We start from the raw sequence: 21,366 nt of genomic DNA on the forward strand, positions 1-21,366 counted from the left end.
TAATTTCTTAATAAATTAATAATGACCGATTTATTTCTTATATGAAATTGATTTTACATATTTCAATCATAAATTTCGAAAATGATCATAAAGGTAATCGTTGAAAGGTGTAAGTAAGTTAGGTGAAGTGTTTGTTTCTAATAAGGTATTTGTTTGCCAGTAGTGAGAAGAGTTGATTGGTTGGTGTAAATCTCGAAATTGAAGATGAAAAAGAAAGTTCGAGTATTTTAAAAAATAAATGGAAACAAAAGAGAAAGAATAAATGAAGAATTATTCTCCAAATATCATCAAAAAAGGGAACGGCAGTAAAGACTGAAGTTGTTGTTACTGTTGTTGAATGTTTCATAGAAAAAAAAAAAAAGTTTAAAAGCGTTAGAATTGATCGGATTGAAAGAATTAATTTCGAGAACTAAATGAATTTAAATATAAAATCTGTTTTTTACACATCCTTCTGCCGCCTTGATTGTTTTCGTTTTGTTGCAAATTTAAAAATATATCAATTTTAAATTTTGGATGCATCTTATAAATTATTGCTTTTATTCGTTTTAAAATATTTTGATTTTAAACTTTAGAAAAAATTTTAGAGAAAGATGTATGCTAATTTCACACTATTTATTAAAGCATTTATGGCAATACTTTTAAAAAGCATTTATGCAATACTTTTGCTTTTAAAAAGAAAAATCCCTTAGAATTTTAGAAAAGAAAACGAAAATAAGTGATAACTCTAATTCTTGATCTCATTACAACGCAAGGGAGTTGTCAGTAAAGTAGTTAAATATGTGTTACCGATTTTTTTTTTTTGCCTTTTCTTGTTTTTCCCTGATTTTTCTTCATAATTCCTCTCATTCCTTTTGTTTTTTTTCAAATTCCAAAATTTTTCATAAATAAAAATTTCAAATTACGAAAAACTTTTCCTTTCTTCTCAAGCATACAAAATTTTTCTTGCTATTGTAGAATTTGATGTAACTTTTTTTCGACAAAATAAAGTGCCATTAAAAAATAGATAAGTTTTTTTTTTTTTGCAATATTGATTTTATAGCCTATAATTTCTTCCCATCAATACAACAGTTTTGTTTTCTTTTTTTAGAACTGTTATATCTGTTCGACTTTACTTCACTGATAGTGTTCGGTTGATAATCATTTCTTTTTTTCGTGAAATCAGATCAGATCAAGAACACTGATCGATAATTGATCGATAACGATCAATTATCATCCACTCGTCTATTGTTTTAGCTTCACATTCATAACTATATGTAAATTGTTTCCAATTACGCTACCGGTTATGTCATTTCATTAGAAAAAAAAGTTTTTTTTTTTAAATTATTGCCGCTTACTCTCTGACATTAACTTGCCTTAACTGTTTAATGTACATAATATAACAATATGTAAGATATCACGTGACAAATTCCGAAAAAAACAGAAAAATCTTGGAATTTAGCTTAATTTTCTAAAAAATAATTGAATCTAGAAAATCCGTATTTTTATCATTCATTTCAATCGCTATTTGTTATTTTGTTTTTTATATGAATCAAAATTTTTTGTATGAATTTTGAATGAATCAAAACATTATCTCGATTAAATTCACTGTAGAACATAAAGAAATTTATGTTTCATCATTCCTAATGAATATATAAATTCGAACTTTTGAGTTCAAATTCAAATTCGGATCTAAAATTCAAATTTCTGCCTATCATAAAGCTTCTCCTTCCACTGATAATATTCCAAACTTAATGAATAGCAAGAGAGAAATGAAAGGGCAATGAATAAAAAGAATCGATATGAGTTGGATTAATAGTAGACGCGGCAATGTCGCACAATGTTCACTTTAATGTCTCAAAAATATCAAGCAAAATTGGCAAGGTAATATTAAATGTTAGAAAGTTGAACTTTTTTCTTTCATTCTTTTCCCACTATTATAAGATCTTTCCGAGAAAAAACTAAACATTTGCAATTAAGTTTATGAAAATAAGGTTAAGAAACGAGGAAAATCCATATTAAATATATGAAATAAACCAAAGAACAATTAATGACAATTATATAAATCAGTTTAAATAAGCACTTCCATAACGATGTCAATAAATTAAACCAATAAGTAAATTAATAAGCTCCTACAAAATAAAAATATTTTGGTGAAACAAACTAAAAATATACAGAACTGTTTGTTTAAAATAATAATAAAGTTAACTATGATTAATAATTATAATATACTTCATAAAAACTTTTTTCTTTTCTGTTTTTTAGAAGAAAAAGAAAGAAGGAAAAAGCATAAACGTTTCAGTATATTTTGTTTAGATTTCATGGAAATTTGAATCTGAATCGAAAAAAAAAGGAATGATAACAAATCTGTGAAAAAAAAATAAATCGAATGATAAATTTTTACGTATGCATACAATGTGCCATACGCAATTTGCGTCATATATGACGCGAACCTTTTCTTAAGTAATTGAATTAAAAGCATTTCCTTGCTTATAGCGCTCACTCTGAGAGCAAACTATCGCAAAAACAACCAAGATGAAAGAAAAAGAATAAAATATTGGAAATGTGAAGAGTATTCCTGACCCAAAAATTTTTCATAAACGCTCATGTAGACTGGACACTGGCCGCGATTGAAAATAGCCGCTTTATTTTTTCCGATGTAAGTTATTCGGTGCGGGATTTTGTCTCCCCTGACTTGTTTTTGGCTTATTACTTCAACAAATCAAATGAAACTTATTGCTTGAATTTAATTTAATGAAACTTGATGAAGTTTAAGTTCTAATCGAAATTTTTGATGTTTGATTGAAAACACTTAAATGAAGCATAAGTATTAATGTTTAAAGTAAAGTTGGTGGAGTCAGATGCTAAATGGAAAGAGGCAAATACAAAATGTTAAGCTTACCAGCTTTCGGAAACATCATGTATGTAAATGTCTTAGGATTTGGTATAACTTACGTTGCCAGTTATGAAACTATTTGCTGACTCATCTTTGCTTATATTAAACCTGAACTTAATTCCAAAATTTGCTTGATTTTGATTAAGCTTATTCCGATTCCTTTTAATTTTGACCAGGTTTTCCTTGATTTCAAATCCAGTTAGTCCAAACTCATTAATCTAGTTAGTTAATGGGCGATTTATCAGCTTTAAGTTTTGTCTTATTTTTAGTGGAATTTGTTTTGATTGTTCTTTAGCTACTTGAAATTTAGTATCGATTTTTCCAGTTATAGTCTTCATTCTTATTTCTTCTCAAATAAACAGAATTCTGGATTCCATTTGTTCTTGTCTTATTTTTTTCTTCAAAACTATCTTTGTCTAAGATTAGTTTTTGACATTTCAGGGAATTAAAGTTGGTTATGATGTATTGTTAAAAATGGACATAGGCACTAATGAACTTACACGTCCATTTCGAATTCCAAGGCGGAGAACTGGTGAAAATAGCGCAGCGGATGGTATACCGGATAAGGTGAGCTAGTGTGTGGTCTTATTTCGAAATCTTACATTGGTGCATTAATTTGGGAAAATGTGCAAATTAAACAAGTTTATAAGTTATTTAGCAACTCATTAGGTAAGTAAATTTAGTCTAAGGCTGGTGTATATGGTCAGAAAGGGACTAAAAAAGGAACCAGCAAGGTAGGTTAAATATGTTTTCAGTGACTGTTAATTTAGCTGAACGCGGTGGCAAAGATTGGGTGATAAACTCTACTGTTGTTTTTTTATCATAAATTTAGGCAAAGAATGGTTTGTGGTTTTCCAGCTTGCTTCAACAAGTTTTAATTTGCATTGTCTCCTTGGCCTTTGGTTTGGAAGCCAGAATGTTAAAGAATCCAATCCAAGGGTTACTTTGTTTCATCCTGTTCCAAAATGTCTCGTTTTAATAAAATAATTTGAAGTAAATGCTAAATTCTACCATTAAATTTATCATCTGTTTATTTAGACAAAACGACTTCGTTTGGGAGGTCAGTCAGATTCACGTTCTCCACTTGCTTCGACATCTTCGATTCGCAAGAACGATTCAGCATTTTCTAGTCGCATTGTGCCGCTCACCAAAAAGAAGTTAGTAACGTTCTGATCCTGATGAAATGAACTAAATGTTTACTGATACTAATATGCGGTTTATATTAAAAGAATCTGTTGGTATGGATAAAATCATTATGTGCTTTTAGTTTGGATTTAAAATCGAAATGAAAAGTTTAGTTATTAATTTTAAACAAAATTTTTTGTTCCAGTAATTATTTGGCATCATACTTGCCACATTTTTCCGAAAAATTTGCTTTATTATTCCAGGACTACACAGGACCACCAGCAAACCTCCACACACTCAAGAAAATCGAAACCTGGAGAACTTTTTGATCGAATCTTAGACTCTATGGTAAACCCTCCGAAAGAGCGGAAAAAAGATACACGTAAAGCTGTTTATATATTTATATTTTTGTAATATCTAAATACTTTCGATTGACTTATATTGTAGACTACAAATTTGCATAGTAGTTGTCACGAAATTGAAGTTTTATACCAATTCTGACCTCCTTTTTTAATCTAGCTATTATGGATCTTCGAATTGGAATTTTTTTAATAAGGCTGGTCTGTTCAATATTTCTTTAAGTTTATGATAATTTCGACGAATCTTTAAGCTCAAGATGATATCGATGAAGCAGGTCCAAGTGGTATGACGGCTAATATCATTAGTAGTCCACCTAAACGAAGTACTTCCGGGCTTACGCGTGAAGATTTGGAGCGTCATCAGAATGATGACTCGTCATGCTATGCATTCATGCAAAGAGAAGGATTAATGGAGCGTTTACTTGGACATAAAATGCTTACGGGCCGTGTGGATTCTCATGTTGTCCTTGGTTTTTTACCATTTGATCCTAAAGATAATTTGCCATCCAGAAATCGCAAAAATGTTAGCTTTCGATCATGCTTTTTGCCGTACTTATAGAATACATTTGTTTTTACAACATTTCTCCTATATAATTTTGTGTACTGAACAGTCATAATATAAATTATTAAGCTGAAGTTATTTATCCTCTTATATTGAAGCATGGAATCTTGCGCTTAATCATAAGCTTGAAATTACATTGAAGTCTTAAAAAATTTTTTCTAGTCAAATAGTAAAGTGGATGATTTTCCAATTATATGTGAACCGCCACCTGTTGGTGTTGCAAATGAGGAAAGACGGGGGCCAAAAACGCCACCTGGTTCACCAGGGCATGACGCTAATTCATCAGTACTCTCTTCACGAGGTGTTGGTTCGGCTTCACCTTCCAGTCCTCCGCCTCCTCCTCCTGTCGATGAAACCCTTGTTTTATCAGTAGAGGTAAAGCTTGTTTTCTCTAATAGTTACCACTTTTGTTGCAAGAAATTAGCTGAAGTTCTCTTGATGTAAGAGTTGGATTGAACTTGATCTTGTATATTTTATTCAATAGTATTGAGAAATGTGAATTAACAGTTTTGGTTTTCAGGGTAGTAAACCAAAAATAGAGGAAACGCCTGATTTGATAGCTGAAATGGCAGAACTTACGAAACTTCCGCATAATCAGCTGGCGGAATGTTTGGGTGAAGAGTTACAGAAAGCGATGAAACAGGTTCGAAAACTTAGCCAATTCCTAATTGCTTGTTTACTTTAGGTTCGAAGACTAAAACTATAGATATGCCACAAGAACATGGGTTATTTACAGTTTTAGTTAATAGTTTTGAAACTTACCTGACTTTAATGCAAACATTCTTTGAAGTTTGCAGAAAATATCGATATAATTTTGCTTTAAAGCTGTGTCAAAAATTGTCTTGAATTGACAGAATGTTGCAAAGGATGTGTGAATTAGTTTATTCATTTAGGTTGATCACAAAGTCTTACTTGAAACACTGAAAGATGCATTGCTAAAGGTTGGAAAGAAAAACGATGATCAACAAGACGGGTACATCTTTACCTATATCCTTTTCTAAAGGTTTATGCATCCTATTTGTCAAGCTTATCAATAACTGTTATTATTTTATTTACAGGCAAAATCAGACAGCTTCCAAAGAAGACATCCACATGTATCCAGTAGAAATGGATTTGGAAAGTAATAAAAGTGTTAGTGGGAATGGCGTCTTGTTGCCACCTCCACCACCTGCACCTCTAACACCACCCTCACCGAATATGGTTCCAGCTTTACCCGTTGGCCTTTCTACTGCCCCTGTAGTGATGGCATCTGCCGTTTTGCCAACACCTCCACCACCTCCACCCTTGGTTATGTTGCATCCTGCTAATGCCTCTCAGGTTCTTGTTAGCACGTCAACAACAGGAAATGCTCCATCTTTATATTCATATTTTCCTCCACCTCCACCTCACCAGCTTACTGTTGATCAAAATATTAGCTCTTCTACGGTTGCTGGCCCTCAAAAATCATCTACTGCTGCTGCATCTGTTATTTTCGGTGGTGTACCATATGCCGCTAATCTTGTTGCATCATCGTCATTAACGGTACCAACAGTGCCATCTTTAAATCTTGCATCACATGCAACAGCGCAACCTTCAGGTTCTACTTTTCTCTCACGAGACATTTTTCCGCTCCTTTTCTACTTTTCTTGACGTAATTTTTGTTAAATAACGTAATTTCTTTTTCATATTAAGATTCAGTATTGATGATTTCTCAAGTTTCAGGAATAATGAGTGCATTCCAGAATATTTCCACAACACTATCCCATGTTACTGCAACTCCTACTGCTTCTGCCGCTGCACCATATACAAATCAAACTCCAGCATTTGCGTTGTATCCTGGCTCATCTTCTGAGCAATTACCACCCACCACAGCTACCTTTGCAGCTAGCAATCACTATCCATCAGTCACGCTTGCGCACAACAGTCATTATAGTTCAGCGAATGTTAGTAATAATAACAGCCCAATATTAAAATCGAATAATCACCCAGCTGTTATGCTACCACCAACAGTGCTACATCCTTATGCCAGTGCTACAAATTACAATATCTGTAATACTTCGATATCATCATATTCGGTGCCTACTACTTCCTGCACAACCACCACAGCCAGTGGATCATTGACAACAGCAACGTCCTTGCAACAGCAATTACACCAGCAGCCTCCAAAACCGCTGATAGTATCAAATGCATCATTCGGCTGCGGGTCACATCAGACTGGAACTGGTACTTATTCAACTACAAGCAGCAATTGCAATTTCTCCGAATTAAGAACATCACAAAATCCGTATCGCTCGCAGTATCGGACTACAAATTATTCTCCACCACCACTACAACAGCATCATCAAAAGCATCAAAATCCAGGGACCTCAGCAGATAGTACTGCTGGTACTAGTACTTTCGGTACACAACATCAGCAGGACGAAAAATCTTTCTCCACTAGTTATTCATGTCTTCCACCGCTTCAGATGCAAGCTTCCCTGGAATCTCTACCTACAAACAATGCAGCATTCAATGGTGGTGAGACAGGCTCATCGCGGTTTCTTTCATCTGGTGCTGGTGCTATGAAAACAGAATCTGTTCCGATTAACGCAGCTTTAGCGTCGGGCTACAATTCTGATTTATCACTACCTGGAGGAGCTGTCAATAGTACATCAGGGAATTTTGGCAGCTCGAAATCATCTGATGAGCCAGTTTCAGTGCCATCCAGTCAAAATGTTATTAAAACATTGCTTTCTGCTTTATCTATCCCACAGAGCAGTGATAGCGCTGCTACTGTTACTGGCGGTGTTGCTTCCAATAATCCCACTTCAGTACCTGAAATTAACGATGGAGATAGGGAGGTTGATTTTTGTTGGCCACCGGCAAATATGGATGCTCGCTGGTCCCATGAACCTGGTCCATCTGTATCCGAAAAGGGGAAAAAAACAATACTACACCAGCCGCCATCATCATCCTCTCAGTCAACGAATACTTCGCGGATGATGTTTTTTGATCAACCGATGAAGGTTCATATATTTATTGTATTTGTTCATACATAATACCATTATTAAAAAAATCGAAGGAATTATTGAAATTGGTGAAGGTTAGATGTATTGTTTTTTCTCTATATTCGAAATGCTATTTATCCGTGTTTGGTTCATGTGCATCTTGCTTTCTACCAGACTCAGAAATTGGGCGAGCGAGTAGATTTTAAGTGCTTGGGCTTAATTTCAAATTAATAAGGTGATTTCTCATTTATTATTAATAAGGGAAAAGCTCATATTATCTTTTAGGCATCTACAAACTCACCAGCTTTGACACTACGTGCAGGGACACCAATGGTACGACCTCGTCCCCCAGTTCCTCCGCCAGTCCAGAATCGAATGCCTCTTAATAGGTTACCCAGAGGACTACCAGGATCGTCACTCTCGGGATTACTATCGGGAGGGGTTCGGGTAAGACCACCTTTCAGACCGTCTGGATTAGCAACTTGTTCACCTTTTCCCTCTCTGGCAGTTCCGCCGTTGAGACCACGGATCACGCCACCTTTCTTTGCAAGACGGCAGCCCTTTCCACTTAGACCTACTCTGCCGGGTATACGCCCCCCTCGACCACCATTTCTGCGATAGCATACCTGTAAGTCATCTTCTGCTTTCTTATTTATCTGATATGTGGTTTAGTTTTTGGAAAAAGTTTTGCCGAACTAGGATTTTTTCAAAATCCTTAGGAAAACATGAAAGCAGAAATATTTCATGCATGTTTTAGGTATTTTCCAATATCTTTATTTTCACTTTTTATTGTCACTGTAGAATTAATTGTGTTCTCTCTCATAAAAGTCCAAATCGACATTTATGCAGAGTAAGAGCGATTGGACATCATATTCTACATAGTGGGAACAAATCATAGATGTAACTTCGAAAACCTACATCGCGCCATCAGCAATTCTAGTGATCAGATAGAAGATAGCCAGTCACTGGAAGATAGCCTACACTGAATGCCTGAATGATAATTGTAATTTTTTAACCAATTTGTTCAATTGCTTTTCCTTTCCAGAAATGTTTACTGGAAAAATGGTATGCGAAATCAGTGAAGTGCATTGTAGGATGTTGCTCAGCACAAATCTCTCCCGTGATACTTGCAAAATGATCAAGAGAACTTCCTTTATTTTCACATCTTTAACTTTATGTTTTTCCAATATAAAGTGCATGAATAATTTCATGCCTTACTACATTTAGTTAGTAATCTCAGTTTATAAAGCTTGTAGCGGGTCTCTTCGGTTTAATCATGAGACTTTATTCTTTTTCTGCCTTCTTGGATTGCATTTGGAATTCCTATACTAATCTGTCATTTTGAACTTTTACACAATTTCACTAATTCCAGGATTATTTATAAGTTTTTAGAAATTTTTGAAATCGCTAAAAATTTCACAGTTTTGTTTCTAATAAATAGATATTTCTTATTTATTAATACGATAGCAATGAAACATTTAATGGGGAATTTTCTGAAAGTGTTAAGATATGATGCTTTTAAGCAATGGTAATGCAGAATATTCTACACTTATTATGATAGATGTATTAAATTCAGGAGCTAATATTAATACATCTCTTTATTACATTGAAATCTTATTTATTAGCATTTAGTGATCTGAGTCCGTTACCTCAAGAAGAAAATTGTTATTTTGTAGATCTTTTGCCCGAAAGAGTAGAGATTTATTTTCTCAGTACAATCTTATTTCTGCTATAGGCATCGAGACACCTCGGTTGCTTGTTTTCCTTTTTTTTTTTTAAATTTTGCCTTTAATATTTTTGAAAAATAGAATAAAAAATTTTTGAGCTTTTTTATCTCCCTTTTTGAAAACAAAATACAAAGATTTCGGATATTACCATCATGTCGCTGCTATCTAGTAGCTGCCTAAACAGACATCCGTTCTTTTTTTCTTTTGATCATAATCGAGGTTGCATTAGGACTCGAATTCTCAATTCTGATTTTTGTGGCAATAATAATTAAAGTAAGTGATGCTGCTTATCATTGTTACTGATGTTGAAGATGCCACAATATTAAGGTTTAGCTTTGACCTGTGTTCTGGCAAATATTTTTCTGGAATATTCATATTTATTAGCATAAAAACGTGTTGGATTTTGGCATCTTAGCGTAGTTATTTTTGATGCCTCTGTGTTCATTTTTTTTTTTTCTTTTTACCTTTCATTTTTTTTTTTTTTGTTTTAAATTATGGAAGCTCTGATATATGGACTCTTTAAAACTTTGAGATACTATCTTTATTTTAAATTATATCTGAACGCAAAGCGATTTTGGAGCTTCCTGCATTTTTTCTATTGTAACATTTTTATTTGCTTCAATATACGGTGCTTGTACTTTGTTTTCTTATTTTATTATATTTAGATCATATCTAAATTTAGCTATACAAATTTGCGATAGATTATGCGGAAAGTTTATCATTTCGGGCTTGAGAGTATATACCAGTTGTTTGACCGACCTGTAAAGAAGGTTTACATCAGTTGTAAATTAAGAAATTGATTTTTTATTTCTTACTTTGTTTATTATGGCTTGTTTATTGATTTCATTAGTGAAATTTAATGAATTAATTTAATGAAAGCAATTGTAAGTTGTATCTATCGTATGTTTTTAATTTCTGTGTTTTTCATTTTCCTTTTACCTTCTAAAGACGTTGTTTCATATGATATCTATTTCCTAGTATGTATTATGATTTGCTAAATGCTGTAAAAATTAATCTGATTAATTCATCTTAATTCATTGTCTGTTTCCTTCATTGAGTACTGCTATATCTTGCAATCTTTGTTCCAGTGCTATTTTAAATGAAATTTCGGAATTTTTCGAAAATTGTGCAGGTTTTGTTTTTCTCTGTCTTTGAAACAAATATCATAAATTGAGAAAATTGTTTAAATAAGAGAAAAGAAGTTATTTCATTAAAATGAATGTTGCATTAAGAGTTTGTAGTATTTTCATCATATAACAAAGTTATTAGTGTGAGGGAGGATTGGGCGACATGACTTGAATTTGTCCATGTAAAATCTAATACATTCCATTCGTGATGATGACTGTTGTTTTAATTCATCTTAAAATAATTATTAGTTTGGTTGCCTTGATTTTGTTTACTTCTTGTGCATTTGTACAAAATTTTCCTGAAAAAATTAGCGGAGATTGAAGTAACCGAATTCTACTAGTGGCCAAAATATCCTAGTTGATATGCAATCGATTGAATTATAAAATTTCACATCGGATATTAATGTTGCAAGCTATTAAAATTTCCAATAATTTTAATTCTGGCGATGATTACCGATTGTCGATTACCGATTAATTCATCTCTTGACCTCTGCAGAAGTAATGTTAAATAATCGTAAAAAGGATAGAGAATAGGCTACGAATTTTTCTATAGAATAATTTAAGGACTAATGGTTTATATTTCAATTCCAGAAATTCGACTTATTCTAGACGAATAATTCGTTTTGGAGACCATATTTTTATGCTTTATAACGAATATAAGTAGTTATTTTTATGTGTTCAAAAAATGACCTTTATTAAGGAAGTTTTTATTTTATTTCTTCATCTACTATTAGTAAAATAGGTTTCGGTGAAATTGATGATGTAATGAACTGATAAACATTCATCTTATGATATGTTTTTGATTATAATTGTCAGAGAAATGAATGCTGATTGATGCCTTATGTTATTATTAGTAACAAAATCATTTTTTTTCCAGTGATATTTTACGCAAGTACAGTATCAATTTCTATGTGACCACAGTAGGAAAAATATCGGAATATGCAGATAAAGTTGATTCGGCGGGAGTACGTTCAACTATTTATTTTCAGTTTTTCTTTTGAAAATATGAGAATATAATAGTAACATTTATCTTATGTACCGTTAGCTGAAATAGAGGTTTTTTTTTTTCTTTTGAAAGCGCGAATTCATATATGATTGAATTTTTATTTATTTAAAATATGCTATTCAACTTATAGCTAGCTTTATATGTTGACTAATAAAAGACGAATGGAACAAGAATAGAACTTTTATTTTCAGAGATGGCATCGCGGAATGGGCAATGATTGAATTACAGGGTACCTTAGAGTCAGCTGGTATACTTGCAGGACAACGAATTGGTAGCTTAAAATGGGAAAACAAAAAAGTGTTCCTTTTTTCCAAATAAATAAGTTCAAGAGTATAAGTTACATTCAAAGTTGTATTAAATTTTATACTATCACTACCAGATTTTGTATCGTTAGAAAAAAAAAAAAAAAAAAAAAAAAGCTATAATGGTACATTTATATTCATGACTTAAACACTTACAACTTAAGTAAAAAAAAAAGAAAAAAAAGTGAATATTTTTATTTTCCAGGCTTTACTTCATATTGGTCATCACATTATTGAAGGGAAAGAAGTGAAACTTCAAAATCCGCTGATTGTACTTGCACGAGATGCTGAAAACCAAGGAATTGCACAAATTACTGCTGTGATTCGTAAAAAAGTTCAATTCCGTGCCCGACCAATGCCTGTGTGATTGATTTGTCATGATTTTGTATCTAAATGTATATGTCTTTGCCTAGCAATTTCTTCACTTTATCTATGATTAGGAGATATATTTCTCAAGATTACTTCTCAAGAGATACAATTTCTCATTAATACTCGAACAGGTCCTATAAAGCGACAGTTATACCCTCAATTCGAAATTTTATGAGCTTTGGTCGCATCTCTCCAGCAGAGTATTTCAGTATGTCGGTTTACACATGTATTATATATATATATATATATATATAGATATATATGCTTGCCATAACTTCCATAGCACACTTCTCATGGAGTCTGAGAGTTAGGTTACCAAACTTAGTTTGTACAAACCACAAAGACTGAAATGGGATCATAATTTAGAAAGGGTATTCTTTATTTGATGCTTTCTTGACTTTCTTCTATATTTGGTTTCTCTGCTGCACCAAACTTTCTCAGTGTATAATAAAGTGAAATCACACATAAATTTTTGCCTATCTTTTATACAGACTGTAAAAAAACATCATACATAAAATATATTTTTTGAGACATTCGAGTAAAAAATGTCTTTCAAAATATTCTTTCGATGGTAACGAAAATTGTTTCAAACTTAACCGGCAAGCATATTGTTAATTAACACATTTTTTGGCCGACTAGATCTAAACCCGCATACTATCCCAAAAAATATATGTAGGAGAATGAGAGAATCCTATTTACGGAAATACAACGCTTAACTTGGAAAGCCAGAACGAAAGCAATAGATCAGGACTGCTTTGTCACAGTGATATCTTTGACATATCATTACTATTTTTAGAACAAAATAAAATATGACATAGAAATTACAAAACCTGACAAGATTTATACAAATTTATATTTAGTCTGCATATCTTCTGCTGCAAATAGAGCCACTACAGAAACTTAGTTCACTTTAGTAAGTTCGCTGCTAACTGTGATATTATTCGTGCTCGTCTCTTCAAATTTGCACTTGTATCTGTTCCCATATATGCTGGAAATGAATTAAACCAATAAAAAAATTCAGTCTAAACTTGCAAAATGTCAGAGCATCGTGTAATATTTCATCCAAGTGTTCTGATTAGGTAATTCAAATTAGTTTATTCAACCTAATTTACTTGTCTCATTTGAAAGGAATAAGGCGCTCCAAACCAAAGTAAGACGAATTTTTTAATAAAGTTTTTTTTTCTTTTTTATAAAGTTATGATCCTTATGTTATAATGCACAATATTCACCACGCACATTTGCTAACTTCTTATATCTAGCAAATAATAACAACGCATTGTTCTCCTGCTTTACCTGTTAAAGATGTTTGTAATCGATTTAAAACATGGCGGTAGCTACCAGCAATGGTAGGATCCCTTACTTGTAATACCATTAACACATTTTCGATATACCTGTAAAAGTTTGGAAAAAATCAAATAGTAACTATGGAATTGGCAAATCAGTGCTGTGAATAACTGTACATTTCTCATGATTTTAATCATTTAACACACAAATAAAGAACAAACTTTATTGAAGAAACAAATAAAGTACTAGAAATTAATTGCATGTCCGACTTTGAGTTCTATTTTCCTAGCACGAAAAATAAGAGAGGATGCCACACCTAAATTTGAGATCCGTTTCTCCATCCAGTTTTGTTGCCAGTTGATTCAACAGACATAACAAAATATTTTGCGGAATAGGCTGCTCGACACTGGTAATTATATCTGGATCTACATTGTTGCAAACAAACATTAGAGCTCCAAAATCTTTTAACACCAATGCCTTAAAAAAAAAAGTTTCGTTTTTGTTCTGAAAATTTGAAGAAATAAAGAATATAAAGAGTTAAACAATTAAAAGAATTTCTGGAAATAGATGAAAGAAATTAGACGGCTTTTAAAAGAAATACGAAGTTTACAGAAGCCAAAAATCAATCTATTTTTTAGCATCCAATACATTTCAAAGATCATGAGTGGTTTGTGAATTTAACAAAGTGAACCATATTGTGATAAATTGTACGTGGATACAGATAAATGATTAAGACTTTTGGCTCATGCTACATGCTACTATGTAACTATTTTAGGCCAATAATATATATATATATAAATTAGTATCAGAAAGTAAATATCATTGTTCAGGGAGGAAATTTAAAATAACCTTTTCAAATGCTATAGTGATACGCTGATTTTCAATAAGATTCATAAGAGCTGATGGATCGGCAGAAGACGAATTATTCGTCATCATTGAATCAGGGACTGTTTGATTTGTTCTTAAAGCATTGGTACAGAGTGTGTGTATTTGCTTCATATATTGTTCCAAACCAGTACGGAAGTTTTCATTAAGCTGTTGAAATAGCGACACACACACATCTTGTAAAATCGGTATCAACGAAGTCATCAGTACTTCTCGTATATTGCTAGCAAGCTCATCACGAACGACGTGTAAATCCATAGTTTGCTGTTGCTGAGATAAATATTATTCACTGGTTTTTATGAAAGCTTGAAAATTTATAAAACAAGTTTAAATGTCATTCGAAAAAAATTTTTCCTTTTTTTTTTTTATCAAAAGCCCAGATGTTTTACAAATTTAACAGAACTATAAAATCCAACCTTAAAATTATCGGCAGTTTTTGATCGAAGATTCTGAATAACACTATCCATTTTAAGATCGAGAGAGGTTTGCATTGCTTCTACTGTTGATGTCCTGTTTTCATTGATCAAAGATTCTAGCTTCAGAAACAGTCTCTCATCACAAGACACGATATCTTCACCTAAGCAAAATCAAACAAATATTAATTGTGAGATGTTAGCCACAAAATAATTCAAAATATTTTTCATGAATCAACAAAACATTTTACCCAGATCACCTACATTCATCGCATTTTTCACCACCTAATCTTTTCCTTTGGACGGGAAAAGTTGCTAGTATGGTCAACAAATCAAACGAAATTGAATTTAAAAAATCAGGAGGAATTGAATCTAATACAAAGGGATTCGTTTAACCCTCTTCAAAAAATAAATGGCAGAGTAAATGAGGTAAGTGAACACCAAAATTAAAATAAAATTCTTAAGATTTATACTCCTTCTCTTCCTCCAATCAGAAAGCTCATCTCTAGTACTTTGGAAACAGTGTTGTGTTATCATACTAGTAGTAATGACAATAATATTAATAACAGCAACATTAATAAGTTAAACAATCTTAATTAAAATGATGAAATTATATCCAGTATTACACATTTACAGTCTAACAACTTTTTGACCAGCGAAGGTCTTTTCACTTTCTTATATCGCCAATTTTTGGAAAGCTAACGGAAATAATTTCTTCAAAAATGATCCCATCTAATGCATAATCGTCAATTATGTCGCCAAAAGAGCAATAAGTGATTCCACTATTCTGTAGCATACAGTGAGCATGCTACAGTGAGTGTGCTACAGAACTGTAGCATACATTTCATCAGTTAATTGGTTCAAATTTTAATGCTTCGATGTCAAAAAAAAAATTGAAAAAAGCGAGCTGGCAACCGTTCATCTTCAATTTATAGAAATAATTTATCATAATAATCATTTTGAGTAACTGATCGCAGCGAAGCATTAATAAATATGCATGATTTAAAAGAGATTTTTGGACTATGGATTTCTAGGAGAGAGGGAAAGACAAGAAGAGAGAGAGAGAGATATAGAAATTTCAGTATCAATGATTTGAAATAGTAATACTTACGTAACTGCCGCATTTCGGCATCTGTTCGATCTCTTTCCTCTTTCAACCGTTTTTCAAAATTTTCCACTTGTTTTTCAAAATTTAGATTTAGACTTTCCCAGTGGCGATATAAAGCATCCAAACGATCCAGATTTTCCGATTTCTGCTGTCTTTTATCACCATTTGCTACACTGTTTCTGAAATACAAAACCTTGAAGAACTTTTTCTAGAGATTCTATATAATCACGAATTGCACAAAAACATGAAGATCAGACTGAAAGGAAGCCAACATAGTTAATCGAACGAAAAGACCATTGTAATACATCTGCTTATGATTCATTGAGAAGAGAACTATTAGCTCAAGAATAAAGTTGCAAAAATTCATTACAACTCGAAATTAAAAAAAAAGAATACTAAGCTTCAAGGTATAAAAGATACCCATCATCTTCAACATCTACATTTAAAGTTGAAATTATTTGCCCGTCGTTGTTTTCATCACCACCTCCACCGCCAGCGTCACCATTCGTCAAGTGAGACTTTTCTAGACCAACTTCCAAATGAAGTAGTGATCGTTGAGACAAAGCCACAAATGAAACGAGAACATCAGCAGGAGAAACTTCGTCATCACTAAGAGAGAAATCTATAATAAAAATCAAAAATTAAAGAAAAAAAAAGACCGGAATTTCGCCAAAAGTTTAGAATTCCTAGCACGGCAGAAATTTCCGGAATATATAATACATTTTTTTTCCACAATGTATTGTAAAAAGCATAGCTTTAAATATAGGGAAGATAGTCTCTCATATTGAAATCTGGGTGGAATGATCGTAAACACGTACCTGACTTACTCTCGTGTCCTCAATATAATATTAAGAACTAGTCTTCTACTTATCTACCACTTTCTGCGGAATCGTCCCTTCCTAACCATTACTACGAATTCATCTTTCCTTATTTCGTCAATTTTCTTACAAATGCTAACCCTGATGAGCATCTTCTTGCTGAAGAACTGATATTGGAACAACATTAACAAGCGGATGACAGAAAGTAATTTCTGTACATGCAACAAAGCGTGGTGCATTCATAATATAAGCAATTTCGATGCAATAGATATTCTGCAAAAGATAAATTTTTTTGACCAAAAATCTAACATTTAATGATTAGATGTAATCGAAAGCAAACTGAAAAAAAAAAAAAAAAAAAATTAAACTAAGCAAAGAAGAGATACGATATAAAAAATAAAATCGGATTCTCCATCAATAAATGCTTCCAAGTTTTCCTGGATCGATTAAGCAATTTATTCAACCAATCCGAATTCATGTCCGCTTTTAACGTATAAAATGCAAACCTTCCAGAAAATATACGATGGTACGGTGAATTAATGGAATTTGACATCTTATATGTCAGTATATATCAAATAATAATGGACACGGCTAACTAAATAGGTGACTGATATTTTTAAAATGCCATTAAAAATCTTTTTAAAAAAGGGAAAAAAAAAACGAACTGCAGCATAGTAATCAGTGAGGAATATAAATTTTGCTGATGGATGTACACTCAGTGCCAGTTTACCTAATTGATCTAATGGTTCAAATAATAAACGAGCAATACAGTGCCAGTTTTCTGTGTCATAAAGTTGGATACGTTTACCATTTTCCGTTGAAATTATAGCATATTTCCAGAACTGTTCACTGAAGTCAAATGAAAATTTAATAAAATTAGAAATCTATAGAGTTACGATTATGTTGCTGTGGTTACTACATGCACTCATAAACTGACTTACAGCATTGACTAGAATACTGTGGAACAAGTGTTGAAAAAAGTTTACAGTTAAGCATCAAAAATGCAATAAATCTAATAACCTTAGCAATACTTTTACCAGTCTAAAGTATCTAAGGAAAGTGAAATATAAGCCAAAAGAAAATGAAAATGTACGGTGTGTCCGATGCAGTAATGTTATCCAGGAAGACAAGATCCTGAATATGTCTACCATGTTCCGGCTGCCAGCGATGAGCAAACTTCGTGCCTTCACCATCGATAATAAAAAACGTTACAGTGCCACAATTAAGTGCTACTGCAATAGCTGTTGCATCTGGACTCAAACACACTGCTTGCACTTCCTAAATAGAGCGATTATGTGAAGTTGTGGAGAGCAGAACTGTTGTGATTAACCATAAAGAAAAATTCATTAATGTAAAAAAAAAGAAATGAATGAAGGATTTACAGCGCTAGGATTATCAATCGGCAATTTCATAACGGCATCACTGATTTTTTCGCATTGTTCCAAAGTCACTTCTTCACAGTGTAATTCTGCTTTGATTATACTTAATGAAAATGATTCCACCGTATTGCGCTGCAAAATATTTTCTGCAGAAGGATGATACAGATTTATTAAGTTAAAATTAAGATATCCAAATTATGAAAAAAGGAATGAATAGCGGATCAACTTCTGAATCATCTTTCCCTTTTCAGATTCATTTGCTCCTGTTATGATTTCCGGGTTACCAATATGACTCAAACCATACTAAAAAGTTTTGGTTAATCTTGGTTTTCGCACTATTGGCAAGATTAGAGAAAAATCATTAATCTATCATTTACTAATTAGTTTAAATTGCTAGCCAAAAGAACTGATGGAATCAAACTTACGTAATAGACAGCGATCATGTGCATTTCCTCATGTGGTTCATCAGCTTCCGGTATATATGGACACCACGAAATTCGCGGAGTAGCATTAATTGAAATAGAATTATCTTCTCGGATTATGTTCAAATATTTTGTTCTAAAAACCGCTTTTATTTGTACTGAAATCAAATTTCAGAAAAAAAATCTTTACATGAACTACATTTTGGGCTTCAACAACAACAGCTTTATGAGTTAAAATAACAAAATAAAATCTTAATGCGGCTTTCAAATTTTTTCATTTGTCAAATATTTTCTACTTACACGATACAGTCCTTGTCAACATGGTATGCATAAAGATTAGCATTAACATCAATAACAGCAAGTAATGGCGCATGATGAGCCCATTGTAAATCGGCAGTTGGGTGCTTGAAACTCTGAAAAAAAGCTAACTACTAATAACTATTTTCTTAGAATACCAACTACAGCTGCTTGGTCATTGCTTGATGGAACAGCATTCAGAAATGTTCTCTTGTTGCTCTTAAATCCTATTAAGTATATTAATAAATTCAGTGGCTTGTTACGACTTACTGATTTAGCAATCAAAAAATTCATATTTGGCAAAGAAAGCAACTTCTTTTATGGATTGTGCTTTGCATTTAATCATTCAAAAAAAAAGACGTAAATCAAAAGACACGTTGAATCAAACCAATTATATGTCTTGATACTGCAGATAAGGAAAGTTATAATATATAAATCATCTTAATAATTATAAAGGACAGTTTTATGAAAGCAATTTTTTACGGAATTCATATTAAAATTTCTTCCCTTATTTCACTTCCGAAATCCTTTTCAATACTTTCCCCTATTTTTCCTATCAAACGGAAAATTTTTTTGAATAATGGAATTTCATATTTTTATTTTTTCCACTGAATCACCAAAAATCTTACTTTTATAAGGTGACGTTTTGAAGTGGTATGCTCTAGGACTCGAACTGCTTCGCCTGTACTTTCATTAAACAGTCGATAAGCAATCAAATTTTTATGAACTGCCAATATTCGGCCATTGTAACATTCTTCGCTTGCCCATTTATATTCACTAAGAACGCGAGTATAAACACGTGACGAATCACGATCACGAGGTCGCTTATCTGTCTGTCCATCCACGTTTAGCACAATATGTGTGCCACCAGAAAACTGAACAACTGCATCAGACCCAGTTAGTACACTGCAAATTTAAATTTCATTAATACTACTGCATTATTATGAAAGACTTGCTCACCATAGGATATCTAATCCGGAAAGAAATGCTTCCTTTTGTCAAATTATTCTGATTAATATCCCTATTACTTATTTAGTTAAGCAAATATTTCAAAAAGATTCCGAAAATCTGTTCCACTAGAAAAATCAGTGGATTAATCATCGAAGCGGAAATCTTTTCATGATGTATTCTACATAAGTACAGAGCATATAAGAACATGAACATACTGTTTCTCCAGCACAGATGATGGTGATGAAACATCGTTAAAATGAGATGACAACAACTGTTCGCCGGTCATCGAACAATCAATTTTTGAAGTTCCGACAATTTCAGCAATCGAAAATAAGCAAAAAAAATATTTTTCACTTAAAGAAAAAAAGAATAAATCCCGAAAAATTTAAATTTCATACTGAAACGATAAACATTATTAACATTTTTTTATCATAAATTGTTCAAAAACACTAGAGAAATAAAAAAAAAAAAACATGAAATGACAAAAAAAAAGGGCAATTTAATGTAGTTAAATGAATTTTTACTAATAAAATAAAGCTTTAAAATTTATATCACAACTTAGGACATTACCGCAGCACATACGCGCCAACCATTTTCTCTCCCTCTTCTCTCCCTCTCTTTCTCCCCCTCTCTTTCTCTCTCTCTCTCTCTCTCTCTCTGTGTGTGTGTGTGTGCGTAACAATGAACACAATTCCCAGACCATAACGAGAAAAAAAGGGAGAAAAAACACAATTCACCGCACTTATTTCTGAAATGCTAATTTGAGCCAAATTAAATATATCAGGGGCAAGTAATCGTTGTGAGTATTTGTTTAGCATTTGCAGCTTAATTTTACAGACACAAGAAATGCATGTCACGCAGACGTTGTTTAGTTAACGTATGTGTAATCTTAATTGTTAGGTTATACGACGTTTTGCGCACACAGTTTGCTTTTGTGACGTGATATACGTCTCTTCACTTCACGACATTTCCATTGCATGGGGTAATTGATAATATTTATGCAAGATTATTATTTTTGATGATATACATACGTGGTATGATGAAATGAAATTGTTAATTAATTACCTCATTAATTGAGTTATTTGTTGAATTGTCATGCTAATGAATAAAGTTCTATAAAATGATACATTGGTAAATTCACTGTGAATGAAACCATTGAGGGAAATATGACGTATGCATTTCCAACTGAAATTAAATGTGCGTAGTAAAAATGCAAGCAAATCCTTTGCTTATTATCTATTCTCGACTATCAAATCAAAAGCATTGGAAAATTTTTTGTCTTAAAATAGGAATTTCATTTGAAACAAAAATAATATCTAAGATAACAAAAAAAGAAAAAGGAGTGACGGGAAGAAAACAAATTAATAATCGATATTGGCTAGCTGACATTAAAT

The 21,366-nt window shown here is 32.4% G+C and overlaps 3 protein-coding genes across 4 annotated transcripts; 2 read left to right on the forward strand and 1 right to left on the reverse strand.

The window, feature by feature from the left end:
• Nucleotides 1-2,837: 2,837 nt before the first annotated feature.
• Bm6490 lies at nt 2,838-8,505 on the forward strand (the record flags this gene model as incomplete). 2 transcript variants are annotated; one of them, XM_001896540.2, is made up of 11 exons in its annotated part: nt 2,838-2,897; nt 3,314-3,439; nt 3,911-4,029; nt 4,261-4,379; nt 4,608-4,879; nt 5,081-5,293; nt 5,439-5,561; nt 5,812-5,891; nt 5,977-6,494; nt 6,620-7,902; nt 8,170-8,505. In XM_001896540.2, the coding sequence occupies 11 exons, from the start codon at nt 2,838-2,840 to the stop codon at nt 8,503-8,505; spliced, it is 3,249 nt and encodes a 1,082-aa protein (XP_001896575.2). The 2 variants fall into 2 exon arrangements, with proteins under 2 accessions (XP_001896575.2, XP_042935967.1); XM_043080033.1 differs by lacking the exon at nt 2,838-2,897 and having other exon boundaries at nt 3,347-3,439.
• Nucleotides 8,506-11,677: 3,172 nt separating this feature from the next.
• On the forward strand, nt 11,678-12,413 carry Bm9323 (replication factor C complex, putative; the record flags this gene model as incomplete). Its single annotated transcript, XM_001896538.2, has 3 exons — nt 11,678-11,703; nt 11,936-12,041; nt 12,252-12,413. The coding sequence occupies 3 exons, from the start codon at nt 11,678-11,680 to the stop codon at nt 12,411-12,413; spliced, it is 294 nt and encodes a 97-aa protein (XP_001896573.1).
• A 907-nt stretch (nt 12,414-13,320) lies between these two features.
• Bm6557 (Uncharacterized protein) lies at nt 13,321-20,258 on the reverse strand (the record flags this gene model as incomplete). The annotated part of the gene is made up of 15 exons (XM_043080034.1): nt 13,321-13,403; nt 13,709-13,806; nt 14,016-14,176; nt 14,549-14,854; nt 15,001-15,161; nt 16,109-16,284; nt 16,526-16,727; nt 17,064-17,196; nt 17,589-17,772; nt 18,017-18,201; nt 18,306-18,434; nt 18,728-18,860; nt 19,025-19,137; nt 19,651-19,927; nt 20,188-20,258. The coding sequence occupies 15 exons, from the start codon at nt 20,256-20,258 to the stop codon at nt 13,321-13,323; spliced, it is 2,412 nt and encodes an 803-aa protein (XP_042935968.1).
• Between the last annotated feature and the right edge of the window lie 1,108 nt (nt 20,259-21,366).

Source organism: Brugia malayi (genome assembly GCF_000002995.4).
Source record: "Brugia malayi strain FR3 genome assembly, contig: Bm_v4_Chr3_scaffold_001, whole genome shotgun sequence".
Taxonomy (NCBI): Eukaryota; Metazoa; Nematoda; class Chromadorea; order Rhabditida; family Onchocercidae; genus Brugia; species Brugia malayi.